We start from the raw sequence: 14,680 nt of genomic DNA, 5'->3' as shown, positions 1-14,680 counted from the left end.
AATGTTACCATCTATAAGGCTCGACTTGTCGCTAAGGGTTATTGACAAGTTCAAGGGGTTGACTACGATGAGACCTTCTCACCCGTAGCGAAGCTGAAGTCCGTCTGAATCATGTTAGCAATTGCCGCATACTATGATTATGAGAATGGCAAATGGATGTCAAAACGTCATTCCTTAATGGTTTTCTTAAGGAAGAATTGTATATGATGCAGCCGGAAGGTTTTGTCGACCCTAAGAATGCTAACAAGGTATGCAAGCTCCAGCGCTCCATCTATGGGCTGGTGCAAGCATCTCGGAGTTGGAACATTCACTTTAATGAAATGATCAAAGCATTTGGGTTTATGCAGATTTATGGAGAAGCCTGCGTTTACAAGAAAGTGAGTGGGAGCTCTGTAGCATTTCTCATATTATATGTGGATGACATACTTTTGATGGGAAATGATATAGAACTTTTGGACAGCATTAAGGCCTACTTGGATAAGTGTTTTTCAATGAAGGACCTTGGAGAAGCTGCTTACATATTAGGCATCAAGATCTATAGAGATAGATCGAGACGCCTCATAGGTCTTTCACAAAGCACATACCTTGATAAGATATTGAAGAAGTTCAATATGGATCAGTCTAAGAAGGGGTTCTTGCCTATGTTGCAAGGTGTGAAATTGAGCTCGGCTCAATGTCCGACCACGGCAGAAGATAGAGAAAAGATGAGTGTCGTCCCCTATGCCTCGGCCATAGGGTCTATCATGTATGCCATGCTATGTACCAGACCTGATGTAAACCTAGCCGTAAGTTTGTTAGGAAGGTACCAAAGTAATCCCAGCATGGAACACTGGACAGAGGTCAAGAATATCCTGAAGTACCTGAAAAGGACTAAGGATATGTTTCTCGTATATGGAGGTGACGAAGAGCTTGTCGTAAAGGGTTACGTCGACGCTAGCTTCAACACAGATCTGGATGACTCTAAGTCACAAACTGGATACGTGTATATTTTGAATGGTGGGGCAGTAAGCTGGTGCAGTTGCAAGCAAAGCGTCGTGGCGGGATCTACATGTGAAGCGGAGTACATGGCAGCCTTGGAGGCAGCACATGAAGCAATCTGGATGAAGGAGTTCATTACCGACCTAGGAGTTATTCCCAATGCGTCGGGGCCGATGACTCTCTTCTGTGACAACGCTGGAGCCATTGCCCTTGCCAAGGAGCCCAGGTTTCACAAGAAGACCAGACACATCAAGCGTCGCTTCAACTCCATTCGTGAAAATGTTCAAGATGGAGACATAGATATTTGTAAAGTGCACACAGATCGGAATGTCGCAGATCCGTTGACTAAACCTCTTCCGCGAGCAAAACATGATCAACACCAGAACTCTATGGGTGTTCGATTCATCACAATATAACTAGATTATTGACTCTAGTGCAAGTGGGAGACTGTTGGAAATATGCCCTAGAGGCAATAATAAAATGGTTGTTATTATATTTCCTTGTTCATGATAATTGTCTATAGTTCATGCTATAATTGTGTTATCCAGAAATCGTAATACATGTGTGAATACATAGACCACAACATGTCCCTAGTGAGCCTCTAGTTGACTAGCTCATTTATCAATAGATGGTTACGATTTCTTGACCATGGACATTGGATGTCATTGATAGCAGGATCACATCATTGGGAGAATGATGTGATGGACAAGACCCAATCCTAAGCATAGCACAAGATCGTGTAGTTCGTTTGCTAGAGCTTTTCTAATGTCAAGTATCATTTCCTTAGACCATGAGATCGTGTAACTCCCGGATACCGTAAGAGTGCTTTGGGTGTACCAAACGCCACAACATAACTGGGTGGCTATAAAGGTATACTACAGGTATCTTCAAAAGTGTCTGTTGGGTTGAATCGAATCGAGACTGGGATTTGTCACTCCGTATGACGGAGAGGTATCTTTGGGCCCACTCGGTAATGCATCATCATAATGAGCTCAAAGTGACCAAGTGGTTGGTAATGGGATCATGCATTACGGTATGAGTAAAGTGACTTGCTGGTAACGAGATTGAACGAGGTATTGGGATTCCGACGATCGAATCTCGGGCAAGTAACGTACCGATTGACAAAGGGAATTGTATACGGGATTACTTGAATCCTCGACATCGTGGTTCATCCGATGAGATCATCGAGGAGCATGTGGGAGCCAACATGGGTATCCAGATCCCGATGTTGGTTATTGGCCAGAGAGTCGTCTCGGTCATGTCTGCATGTCTCCCGAACCCGTAGGGTCTACACACTTAAGGTTCAGTGACGCTAGGGTTGTAGAGATATTAGTATGCGGTAACCCGAAAGTTGTTCGGAGTCCCGGATGAGATCCCGGACGTCACGAGGAGTTCCGTAATGGCCCGGAGGTGAAGATTTGTATATAGGAAGTCTAGTTTCGGCCATCGGGAAAGTTTCAGGGGTCACCGGTATTGTACCGGGACCACCGGAAGGGTCCCAGGGGTCCATCGGGTGGGGCCACCTATCCCGGAGGGCCCCATGGGCTGAAGTGGGGAAGGGAACCAGCCCCTGGTGGGCTGGTGCGCCCCCCTTGGGCCTCCTCCTGCGCCTAGGGTTGGAAACCCTAGGGGTGGGGGGCGCCCCACTTAGCTTGGGGGGCAAGTCCCCCCCTTGGCCGCCGCCCCCCTTGAGATTCAATCTCTAGGGGGCCGCCCCCCAGGGCCCCTATATAAAGAGGGGGGAGGGAGGGCTACGCACCCCTGCTCCTGGCGCCTCCCTCTCCCTCCGTAACACCTTTCCCTCTCGCTGAGCTTGGCGAAGCCCTGCCAAGATCACCGCTGCTTCCACCACCACGCCGTCGTGTTGCTGGATCTCCATCAACCTCTCCCTCCCCCTTGCTGGATCAAAAAGGAGGAGACGTCTTCCCCAACCGTACGTGTGTTGAACGCGGAGGTGCCGTCCGTTCGGCGCTAGAATCATCGGTGATTTGGATCACGACGAGTACAACTCCATCAACCCCGTTCTCTTGAGCGCTTCCGCTCGCGATCTACAAGGGTATGTAGGTGCACTCCTCTCTCTCATTGCTAGATGACTCCATAGATTGATCTTGGTGATGCGTAGAAAAAATATATTTTCTGCTACGTTCCCCAACAGCGGGAAGGAGAGGATGAGGGCTGCCAAGGCTCGACTCGCTGGCGAAATGGCGGCGGCGGAGGCTGAGGCGGCGGCGCGCATTGCCGCGGAGGAGGAAGCCATCTGCATGGCACTGTAAAGAAACGGCAATGGAGGAACACACACGTCCTCACCCGAGAGCAGAGTCGGGTGGTCCATGCCATGGTCGGACTGCCTCCCAAGGAGGAGAAGAGGACAGCGGCGGGTCAAACAGCTCTGGCGATGAGCAGATCCGACTCGATCCGTACTGCATCTTCAGTTGCTACTTCCGTGAGAAGGATGGCAAGGGCGCCGGGAAGGGCAAGGGCATTCGTGGATGATCTTCTCCATAGCTACTATGTAGGTAAACATGCCAATTTTTGGTAGTCGAATGCCATTGTCCCGATGCATTACGTAGTTGCATGAGTTTGTATGAATTTGAAGTATGCTATCGAAGTGCCGGTTGTGAGAAGAGAAATTTGAGGCGTGACCGATCAGACTCCACGGACACATCTGATCGCGTCCGTGGGAATTTAAGGGACCGGATTTGCCAAGTCCGGTTGTAGGTGATCTTACTCCTCTAATTGTGCCTCCTATCTCCCTTAACAACACCAGCAAGCTTCATCGGGTCTTACTGTGGTCCGGGTCAGACAAGACAACCAGAGCAAAATGCAAAGTTAAATGGTATATGATGTGTCGGCCTTATGAGTGTGGAGGCCTTAGGGTGCTAAACACCACAAAGTTTGTGCCCACCTTGAGGCTTTAGTGGCCATGGTTTGAATGGAAGGAACTGTCAAAACTATGGGTTGGCATGGGCAACCCGCGTGATGAGCATGACATGGACCTTCTTTATCGCTGCACCAACATCACCATTGGTGATGGAGCTAAAACTCCATTATGGGAGGCACCTTGGATCTATAACCAGAAACCTAAAGAGATCGCCTCTCACCATCAAGGCATTCACGAGTAAATGTTGGAAGGTGCGGAGGCCCTCAAGTAGAATGCTTGGGTCTCCAAAATTAAGATACCCAACAACTTCACTTTAGAGCACATCCGCTAATTTGTGGCTCTTTGGACCATCCTTTACGACTTCCACCTTGTCGTGCATGTCAAAGACAATATTGTTTGGAAGCATACTACTAGTGGGGTTAACTCCGCAGCTATCGTGTACACAGTGCAATTTATAGGAACATTCTAAGCCCTTATGGAGCACATGATTTGGAGAACTTGGGCCCCTCCCAAGGTCATGTTCTTTGCTTGGTTGACCATTCAAGATAGGATTTGTACCGCCGATAGATTGGCCAAAAGGGGTTGGACAAATTGCAGTCTTTGCCCTCTTTGCAAGCAAGTGCAAGGGTCTGGTGCACACCTCTTCTTCAAGTGCCACTTCACAATCCGCCTTTGGAACTTGGTCAACAATTGGCTCTACCTTGATGTCTTTGACACTACCTCTTAGCACCTAGAAGGATCTGTCAACAAATGGTGGATCAAGCGGTCCGACCAGGACACCCCTATAGGAAGATTATGGAATCTCTCACAATGCTCATTGGTTGGACTATTTGGAATGATAGGAACACCCATATATTTTGACACAAGAGTACACAATCGATGGTCTTGTTAAGGAAAATTAAGGACCGGGTCAAATTGTGCATCACCGCTAGTGCAAAAAAATTGGTAACAATTGTACTGAGAGATTAATTATTCTATTTTTGGGGTCTTGTTAACAAAACTTTATTCTCCTCTTAATTAATATATGAGGTAAATCTTTTGCCTCCGTTTCAAAAAAAGTTTAAATAGGTAGTTCCACATTCCTGGAGTTCATATCTTGCATCACAACACTTTTCTTTTGCGAATAATTTGTCTTTTATAGAAAAAGATTAAGGATTACAATCTTGGCTGGCAGTGTTCAAGATGCCCTGTGGGCTAGAGACAAGCCACACAACAGTACAAGCTTGCGTTCTACCAAAGTTAGCCATAAAAAACCTAGTACAACGAGAACTGCGATGAATACGAGTAATACAAGAACCACGTTACTCCTTAACATCTTTAGTCTCTCTAATCAGGAAAGCATTCTTCGATCTGTTAGGCCCCTAGCTTTTGATCAATGAAAGCACTTCCAGGCATTCCGATTCAACAACAATCGGGAGGCCACTCCATTGCAGTGCCAGCAAAGGCCCGGTTTAATTGCATGAATTCCAGACTGTGGGATATCATCACAAGATACCTACTGCCGGCAAGAGCAAAAAGTAATGGAACCATCATGATTCCTAATAACCATACATTCGCCGGCTCATTCGTGGAGCATGGAGCCATCAATGTTTAGCTTCACATGCCCAAGAACATGAAGGGACCAAGAGCTTACATCTAGTATCACGTTGTTATGACATGTGGGTTTTGTATATGCAGGAAGCAAGAGTTAGTAACCACATTCCCATGTACTTGGCCTGCGCCTGGTGATGGAGTTCTGGACTAGTGGGTACTCACCACATCATCTCCTGGCTAGGGGGCGGGCCGAGGACTCCCATGACGGTTCATCAAGGGGCCACGTTAAGAAGGCCCATGGCGCATACAAGGAAAATCCACAAGCCTTGCTGGTCAAGACAAAGACTCCTAATCCGTGGCGGACTCTTCTCCACCGACGTAGCCAACTAGGACTCATGTTATCCTAGGCCTCCGATACTCTTATATAAACCTAGGCTAGGCTAGTCGATACATCAGATTCTAGACATCCTAGAACTCATTCACATGCGATCTCGAGGTAGATCAACCTGCAATCTGTACCCCATCTACAATCAATATAAACAAAGCAGGACGTAGGGTTTTACCTCTTCGAGAGGGCCCGAACCTTGGTAAATATTATGTCCCCTCTCTGTCCTGTTACATCGTGCCAAAGCTATCAGATCGGGACCCCCTACCCGAGATTTGACAGATTCGACTCTGACACCTGGATTGGTCATAATGGAGTACAATGAAGATAAGTAGCCAGTCAAGAACCTCGTAGAAACCTCAACCGATGGAGTGGGATTTGAGTGTAGTACTTCATTCCTCACATGCCAAATCCTCCATAGAAGCATCAACAGCCAAACTCGCATCATCTCATTTACCTCGCAGACTAGCTGGACAAACCACTCTGCACCGACCAATGTGATATTTGTCAGGACGGGAAGCTTGCATTGATTGCCCATGGCTCGCCACAATATTTTTGCATTCTTATAGTTGCATAAGGCGTGAAAAATGTCTTTGTTGTCGCCTCCACAAACTGGACAGGTACACCTTTCCTCAAGATTGTGTTTGAATTTGTTGTTCTGGGTTGCAAGCGAGTTGTACGCCTCCCTCCAAACAAAGGAGATGACCTTCGATGTAAGGATCCATATGTCACACTATTCCAAGCTTAGCCTTTCAGGTCAACCCGAGAAAGAGGCCCATTCAAATCCTACCCACATCGTATATCTTCAGAACATACACGCATGGATATACGCTGCGGGGTATTACATCATATTAACATCACATAATCATCTAATAAGAAGCAATATATAGATAGGGGCTCACATGAGCCAAAACCCAAATTATTACATGGACGGGACCACATGGTCCAACGTAACATCATCCATGAAATGCAAATAGTCTGGGTACAAACAAAATATTAACTGCCTAAGAGGCTCGAAAGTAAATCAGGGATCCTATCCCATTAGGTTCCATGCTGCCACCCGGGATCTCCTATCTACTCGTCACCATCGAATTACTTAATGTAGTATGGCGCATCAACATCATCGTACTAGTGGTCCTCTCCAGCAGTCATTTGTAGTTGCAAGGGTGAGTACATGACATACTCCACAAGGCTTAGATTAGATCTAAGCCAGTATGCAACTATTTCAAATGAGGGGGTGTGGTTTAGCGACGGTAAGCACTAAGCATTCTATGAAGACATGCTACAACTTGCATCTATCAGAGCTAAGGTCAGGGAGGGCATATGAGCCAATTACTCCGTCGACTTAACTTATTCCACAATAATAAACTACCTTGCACCCCCCGCGGTATCCCCCACGAGGAAGAACCCCATAAGGCACTCACACGGTCAGCAAGTTTTTAATCAGAATTATTAGATTGAAGTTATTCTCTGAACCGGTATAAGGCTCCAAGTCGTCCATAACAACGGGCACGGCTATTCGAGTAGATTTATCCTCGCAGTGGTGCACCAAGTTACCCATACACGTTCGATCATCCCTTAAAGGCCATCTAAGTACATTATATGCCATGTATCGGCGGGGTTTTGATTGACTATGACACTTCCCCTACACTGCATCCAAATCTAGGAAGGCACCCGACTTAGTTATACGTGAGAGTCTGGTCGAAGATCCGAGACGGACCCAGAAGTGTGCACATATGGTAAAGGTCAATTGGAGCCCAAAACCAGGGTAGCCACTTGCCGATGCTGGAATTCCCTATATGTATGCAATCTATCATGGATATCCCCCAATGGTAAAAGCCGCCATTTTAAGATGATGAAAGATGCAAATATGCATATACCCAAATGGATAAGCCCAAACTAGGTGTGCCCTTGGAAAATTCCGAGTTTAAGAAAATAGGTGGATGGGGCACGCATAAAACCTCCCACGAGAGGTTAGCCCGCTCGGTCTTGGATCAAGCTAACAAGAAATTGGGTCCTAGTTCAACTCAAGCGGAACAAAACAACGAGGCACAAAGCCTTGCCTCCCACCGCTATCTCCAGAAGTACCAGATAACCAAAGTGCTTCAGAGCCAGTTTAATAATCCAAGAAGCAACATCCAGGTAAGACATGACTCGAGCAACACCTAAGCAAGGCACCTAGGTTTACCCCTCACCACGGGCCGGCTACGCCTAGTGCACCTTCAATTCATCCTCGACCGCGTCCGTGACCGGCTCGTGGGATGGAAGGGATGAATGCTCTCCGTAGCAGGCAGACGCGTCCTAGTTCGCTGCGTCCTCTCCGCCCTGCCCACCTTCGCCCTCACTGCGCTTCGAGTACCCAAAAAGCTCCTGAAGGAAATTGACAAGTGCAGACGATGCTTTCTATGGGGAAAGGATCAAGAGCTCTCTGGCGGCAGCTGCAAGGTCAACTGGGAACGGGTCTGCTCCCCGATCGAGCACGGTGGGCTCGGCATACTGAACCTGTCAAAGTTCAGTCGTGCTCTCCGTCTGCGATGGCTCTGGCACAGCTGGAAAAAAACCCCTCTCGACCCTGGGTAGGAACGGAGCCCCCATGTGAAGCCTCAGACCACACCCTCTTCAACGCCGCGACGACGGTGACCATTGGCAACGGCAAGACGGCGAGCTTCTGGCATAGCTCATGGCTAGGGGCGGTGCCGCTCAAGTTCTGTTTCCTAACACTTTTCAAGCATTCAAAATGTAAGGGCAGAACGGTGGCTCAAGCAGTAGCTGGCAATCGATGGATCTCGGACCTGGCACATGGCAACACCAACGACCTGGTCAATGAGGTTCTGAACCTGCATCGCCTTGTTCAGAACCAACAACTAACCCTGCAAGACGAAGACCAAGACCAGATTCGTTGGAATTTCGATGGATCAGGCCAGTACAACTCCCACTCCGCTTACACCTTGCAGTTTCTGGGATCGACGACATACATGTACCAGGACCTGATCTGGGGTACTTGGGCTCCGGCGAAGCTCAAGATTTTTGCTTGGCTCCTCCACCAGAACAGGCTGTGGTGCAACGACCGTCTTCAGCGGAGAGGCTGGACAAACGACTACTTCTGCCAGCTCTGCCTTAGAAACCTTGAGAGCTCTGCGCACTTATTCTGGGATTGCACCTTCACGAGGATGATCTGCGCTGAACTATCCTCGTGGGAGCACTGTCAGGGTCTGAACCATGCTTGCAAAATCAACGACAAGAGCTCTCCAGAGAAGGTGGCTACCATGATCTCCGTGACACAGCCAGCATTCATGAAAGGAACAAAAGCTTTGGTGATGCTTGCACTGTGGAAAATCTGGCAACAACGCAACCACTGCGTTTTCAGGAGAACCGAGGCAAGGGTGCAAGACGTGTTGGATGAGATTAGGAGAGATCTTAGCCTGTGGCAAGAGAGTGGTGTCAAATTCCTCCAGAGGCCCTTCGGGGATCCACCATGAGATTGTAGCTTCGGATATGGTGCAGTTGGCACCCCCTCTTTTTCCCTTATTTCTTTTCTTATCTCCTTGATCCCGGGATCACCACATTTGTCACTTTTTCCATTGCTCCCTGCTAAATCAATGAAATTCCAGCCTTAGCTGGCACTTTAAGAAAAAACACCTAAGCAAGGCTGAACATGGAACATCAAGCAGGAACATGGCATGGTAGCAGTGGGAGGTAAAGGCAATATTGGGAAATAACAATCAGACCATTCAAAGGGTGGGCATCGAGGACACACTACAACATAGTTACACTAATGCAAACAAGATGGAGATAGCATGGGTAAGGCATGATCAAGAAGGTTTTGCTTGTTTGGTAACCCAATGGCCTGGTGCTATAGGCTGGCTCCCCAGAAGTGTCACTTGATCCTGGTTTTAATTAAGCTATATGCATGTATGTATAATACTGTCTATAATCCTGGAACCAAAAATAAGTGAGCAACGCCATAAATTGCAGGGCAGCTTTGCCATCGCAAGGGATTTTCACAGGCATGTGACCCAAAATTACAAGCCATGTGCGATCCATGGACTAAGCTTATAAGCTTACAAGTATGATCTTGCAGCAGTACTAAAACGTCTAACTCTGCTGTGTGTTTTCAGCAGCACCATTGATCAGTGTACCAGTCCAAGAAGGGCGTAGTAGGCCAATGTAATAGGAAGAGCTATTAGCATGCCAAAAATAACGCTGTGAAATAAGATTTACAAATGGTTAGAAGGTAATCCCAGTGCGAAACGCGACAACTCGGCAATGCATCATCATTTATTGTAACTTGAAATCACTCACGCAGTGCTCAGGATCGCAGGATGGACGTTGTATTCCTTGGCGAAAACAAAAGGTACGATCCCTTGTGGTAGAGCCGCCTGCCAAATTAATGTCATTAAAAGATATCTTATTCTCGATATACTCATATACATCTATTTATATTTGAGAGACAAATAACTTCGGACGGAGGACATATTAAGTTATTAAAAAGTACCCTTCGTCCGGAATTACTTATCATGAAAATGGATGTATTTAAATATATTTTATTTCTAGATATATCTATTTTTTATCATTTCTGCGAGAAGTAATTCGGGGCGAAGGGTATTTTCTACACACATACGTACGCAATTATTGAAGTAAGGAAATTGTGTCCCCTCAAAGATGCGCGTGCAGCTTCTATAAACACTCTCATCCCCTTCTGCAGAAAGAGACACTCTCATCCCAAAACTATAGTGCACCCTTTTATTCATAAACTAGATTGATTAATTTTGTTTATGTTAATTAATGCTATATCCTGATTCACAATTTTTTAATGCTATATCCCCTTATTAAAAGCATATACTCCCTCTGTCAGTGTTTGTTAGGCTCTCTAGTATTTTTTTAGTATAGTTTAAAATTTACTCTCTCTATTATAAAATAAAAGATGTATTAGTTCTTTTTCAAAAAAAAAAGATGTATTAGTTTTAAAAGTCAAACATGTACATGTTTGATCAGGTTTTAGAAAAAAATATCAATATGTATAGTATTAAATTTGTATCATTAGATCCATCACGAAAAGTATTTTCATATGTTATTTATTTGGTATTGAAGATGTCTATGTTTTATCAAAAGATCTTGGTAAAAAAATTCACAATTTTGACTTACACGAAATCCGATACACATTATATTCTAGTCCTAGAATGGAGGGGTTAAAAATATATAGTTAAACTTCAGCCCACAATAAGAGAGGGCCTAGCAAAACCGTTTTTCGAGTACCCATTCACGTATGAGCTTCATATACTCTACGAATTTGGTATAATTCGCTGATGTATATTTCACAGATTAATTGATGTTTAACAAAATGGATTTGCTATCTTCATCTAGATGAGAATTAACAAAGTCACATCTAACTTATATACCTTTCAAATATTTGAGTAAAGAAAAACAAAAAAAGTAACACACGAATATTCACGTAAACTCAAATGGTGTGAAAATTAAATGTGACATATTACTCTCTCCGCCCCATGGAGCCCCATAATATAAGAGCATTAACTCTTGTTTAGATGAGAACTAGCCACGTCTAGGAGAACATGCAAAAAAAAAAACACCTTTTCACGTGTATGCATGCGTGGTGTTTTTTTAGCTGGCATGCGTGCGTAGTTACCTGAACAATGGCGACCTTGAGGAGCGTCCCACGGAGACCGACGGCGGCTGACGCGGCAGCAGTGATGGCAGGGCCCGCGAGGAAGCGGACGGCCATGGAGGCGACGGCGGCGGAGTTGCCGCAGGCGATGATGCTCGGCTGCAGCGCCATGAACAGTCCTGCCCAGGCAAAGGTTGACGGTGTTATGCATGCATGCGGGGTGTGGGCAGGAGGGCGAGGGGGGAGGATTAATTGCGGTGCGACACGGTGTAGGGCTAGGCGGAGACAGGAGCACAAGGGGCGTGGGCACCCACCCAGGCTAAACATGGCCATCCCCAGCCCAGCGTCCGAGAGGATGGAGATGGACTTCTCGACCATCGTTGGCATGGAGACGTGCCACCTGCGATCCATGAACATCACCCCACCCGTGCATGCGTTAGATCGGATAAGACGAGATCGTTAGCCGCTATACAAGATATAAAATGTACGAGTAGTAACAGGCTAACGGCCATGATTATTACAGTGATGAGATTAGCCTAACCAAACAGCTGTGCAGTAGTACTTGTGCAGCCGTGCACCGTGCAAACTTTCAACTTTATTATTGGTGTCCGGACGATCATTACGGGCCCCCGCGGGAATAGCGGATTGCTTGGCCCGCCAACACCACCGTCCGGGTACGTAGAAGCTGCTTTTTCGGTTCGGTTATCCCCACCGGCAGAAAGCTCCTACACCGCACAGTTTTGCTGCCTCCTCCTTGTTGAAGCAGCCTACCATACTATCGCCAAGAATGTCGATAGCATCGCGCATCTCACACCAGACGAATCCATAGCTAGATTTTACACTGGCCAAGTGGCAAACGATCCATCCCGCCTCTCCGCTGTGCTATGTAAAATCACACAGCCTGGCTAACTTAACTTGTGCCAAAAAAAAAAACTTGTGCCAGTGACCCCGCAAAAGAAAAGTGTACGTTCCTACTGGTATGAGGTGAAGCATACCACGTGAGTGGAAGGAGAACCGTACGTACGTACCGGAAGGCGATGAGGGACCAGGTGAGGCCGATTAGGCTGGAGTAGGTGTTGGGGTTGCGGATGAGCTTGCGCCACACCATGATTAGTATGAGCCGTGTCATCACGCTCGCCGGCGGCATTTGGTGCTTCCCGGTTTCCGCTCCGTCCTCATCGCCGGGGCTGGAGTTCAGCTTCGCCGTCGGCCTGTCCGGCCCGGCCTGCACCGCGTCGCCGTCGTCCTCCACTGCCTTTCCGCCTCCCCTCGCTGCCGCGGTGTAGCCCCCGTTATCTACAAGTTGCTATGTCGTTTACTCTTCCTTGCACATGAAACCCGTGAAGTAGTGATGGACGTACTATGGCATTAATGTGGAGACGAACCTTTGCATGAGCCATTCTGCGGCGGGTCCGCGGGGACAACCATGCGGATTTCCTTGGCGGCGGCATCGAGATGCGCTGCGTCTGTACCGCCGCTGAACACCGGCAAGCCGCTTACTACTTCTGAGACGGGAGAGGCGCTGGAGCTCCACACGAACATGTGGAGCTCCTTGGCGTCATGGTTGTGCTGCGCTCCGGCGTCTGTCATGGCTTGCTTTGGCCCTGCCGAGTGCTCCTCCAAGTTGGACTCCCTCGGCGTCGGCCTCTGCGACGACTGCACCGAGTAGTGCTCGGAGGCGCCGAAGCTCGAGTCGCCCACCCTGGCGGGCGGCGCACCACCGACGACGGCGAAGAAGTCCGCCTGGTTGAAGTTGGAGCCCCGCGGGGTGGGGTTCTGCGACGAGCTCAAGGAGTAGATCTCCGCGCCCGTCAGATTTGACGGCCGCGGCGTCACCAGCAGCGTCGACCGCCTCGACACCGAGGACCGGCGCACGGTGACATGCAGCCGCCCGTCGGCCGCCACCTCGGACTCCGTCTCCGCGCGGCCGCCCTCCAGCGACACCACGTCGGGGTCTACATGCAGCGACACGATGGACGCCGCGGTGTCGGGGAACTGATCAGCGATTAGCATGCGAGCGGCGCGGAACTCGAAGAGGAAGAGCAGCAGCGTGTACCAGATGATGCACTGGAGCACGACAATCTGGACCATGAGCGAGCCAGCGTAGGGGCCGTACATGGCTACGAGCAGAGGGATCCCCATGACGAGCGTGTTGGGCAGCGTCGACAGCGAGAAGAGCGTGATGGACCAGTCCAGCCGCGAGGGGATCAGACGGGAGCACGCGGCGAGCAGGGCCAGGACGAGGAGCTTCTGCAGCGTGTCCGCGGCCAGGAAGCGGAGGTTCATCTCGTAGGGGTCGTTGGTGGAGATGAAGTGGAAGGAGAGCAGCGGCACGGCGAAGATGGCGACGAAGCGGTTGATGCCGGAGCACTGGTCGGGCGTGAAGATGCCCCACCACCTCACCGAGCCGTACGCCAGGATCATCGCCACGTAGAGCGGAACCACCGCCGCGAGGACCGTGTACAGGTCATGCAACGATATCATCTTGCCGCCCGGAGGCAGCTTATCGCTCGGGGTTTTGCTTCTGCCTCCTCGCAGTGGAAGGTGTGACTTGTGAGTTGTGAGAGTGGTGCTCACGGGAGCAGCGGAAAAATTAATTTGGGTCTGGGTTTAGCTAGGTCGATCTGACCATTTATATGGCAGCAGGACGAATGTGGTTCGAGAGGCGCAGCCCCAGGAGTAGGATTTTCGCACACACAATCGGCGGAGCGAGCCGAGGGGAGGGCAAAGGGAAAGGCTTCCGTAATACGTGGACCGTCAATAGTACTCACGGTTGCGAAAAAATAGGATCGCATCAGGCGATCGGAGGAGGCGACCGGGATCCCTTGCGCGTCGCCGGTGACGCCGCCGGTTCCCTCTCTCTCCGTCGGCCGCTCCGGCGGCGGGAGGAAGGGGGAACCCCGGGTCTGTTCGCTAGGTGGGTGTGTGGTAGGGTTAGGGTTGAGGGAGACGCTGCCGAGGCCGTTGCGGTGGTGTCGCGTCGGAATAAGTTTCTCCGGGCTCCGTTTGCGGTCAGGCGAGGCTTTTGCCTTCTTCTAGGAGCCAGCGGTGTTGGGGATCCCCAGATCTCGTCGAGGTCGCGGGCTATGGTGGTTGGAGGTCCATCGGCACTGGCCGTTTGGATCCTCAGATGGGTGATGAATGCAGGAAGACGAAGACCTTTCTTCTTCCTTATTGGTATGATTTGCTGCTGCTGTTCTTCTCCTTCCTCTGCGCTGATGCTGGTGGGAGATCCTGCTTTGTCCGGACGGATGGCCCGGCCGTGGTGCTGGACCGGTCG

General features: G+C 49.0%; 1 protein-coding gene across 2 annotated transcripts; it reads right to left on the bottom strand.

The window, feature by feature from the left end:
- Window positions 1–8,736: 8,736 nt before the first annotated feature.
- LOC119276373 (auxin efflux carrier component 3a-like) lies at window positions 8,737–13,989 on the bottom strand. Of its 2 annotated transcripts, none has more exons than XM_037557426.1 (6): window positions 12,786–13,989; window positions 12,429–12,696; window positions 11,715–11,800; window positions 11,422–11,579; window positions 10,080–10,156; window positions 8,737–9,365 (listed from the first exon to the last, which is right to left on the bottom strand). In XM_037557426.1, exons 1-6 carry the CDS (start codon window positions 13,882–13,884, stop codon window positions 9,347–9,349), a joined length of 1,707 nt encoding a protein of 568 aa, XP_037413323.1. In that variant the 5' UTR covers window positions 13,885–13,989; the 3' UTR covers window positions 8,737–9,346. The 2 variants fall into 2 exon arrangements, with proteins under 2 accessions (XP_037413323.1, XP_037413322.1); XM_037557425.1 differs by lacking the exon at window positions 8,737–9,365 and adding an exon at window positions 9,729–9,980.
- Between the last annotated feature and the right edge of the window lie 691 nt (window positions 13,990–14,680).

This window comes from Triticum dicoccoides, chromosome 3B (assembly GCF_002162155.2).
Source record: "Triticum dicoccoides isolate Atlit2015 ecotype Zavitan chromosome 3B, WEW_v2.0, whole genome shotgun sequence".
In the NCBI taxonomy this organism is placed as follows: domain Eukaryota; kingdom Viridiplantae; phylum Streptophyta; class Magnoliopsida; order Poales; family Poaceae; genus Triticum; species Triticum dicoccoides.
Note: the sequence above shows the minus strand (reverse complement) of the source record. Positions and strands in the feature narration are given on the sequence as shown.

What these genes read in the sequence shown, in the direction of transcription:
- LOC119276373 (XM_037557425.1), bottom strand. Translation starts at nt 13,884, where the DNA reads ATGATATCGTTGCATGACCTGTACACGGTCCTCGCGGCGGTGGTTCCG. An exon ending in GATGGCCATGTTTAGCCTGG is followed by an intron (nt 11,580 to 11,714) that starts GTGGGTGCCCAC and finishes TTGCCTGGGCAG; the next exon opens with GACTGTTCATGGCGCTGCAG. An exon ending in CCTGCGATCCTGAGCACTGC is followed by an intron (nt 9,981 to 10,079) that starts GTGAGTGATTTC and finishes CTTATTTCACAG; the next exon opens with CGTTATTTTTGGCATGCTAA.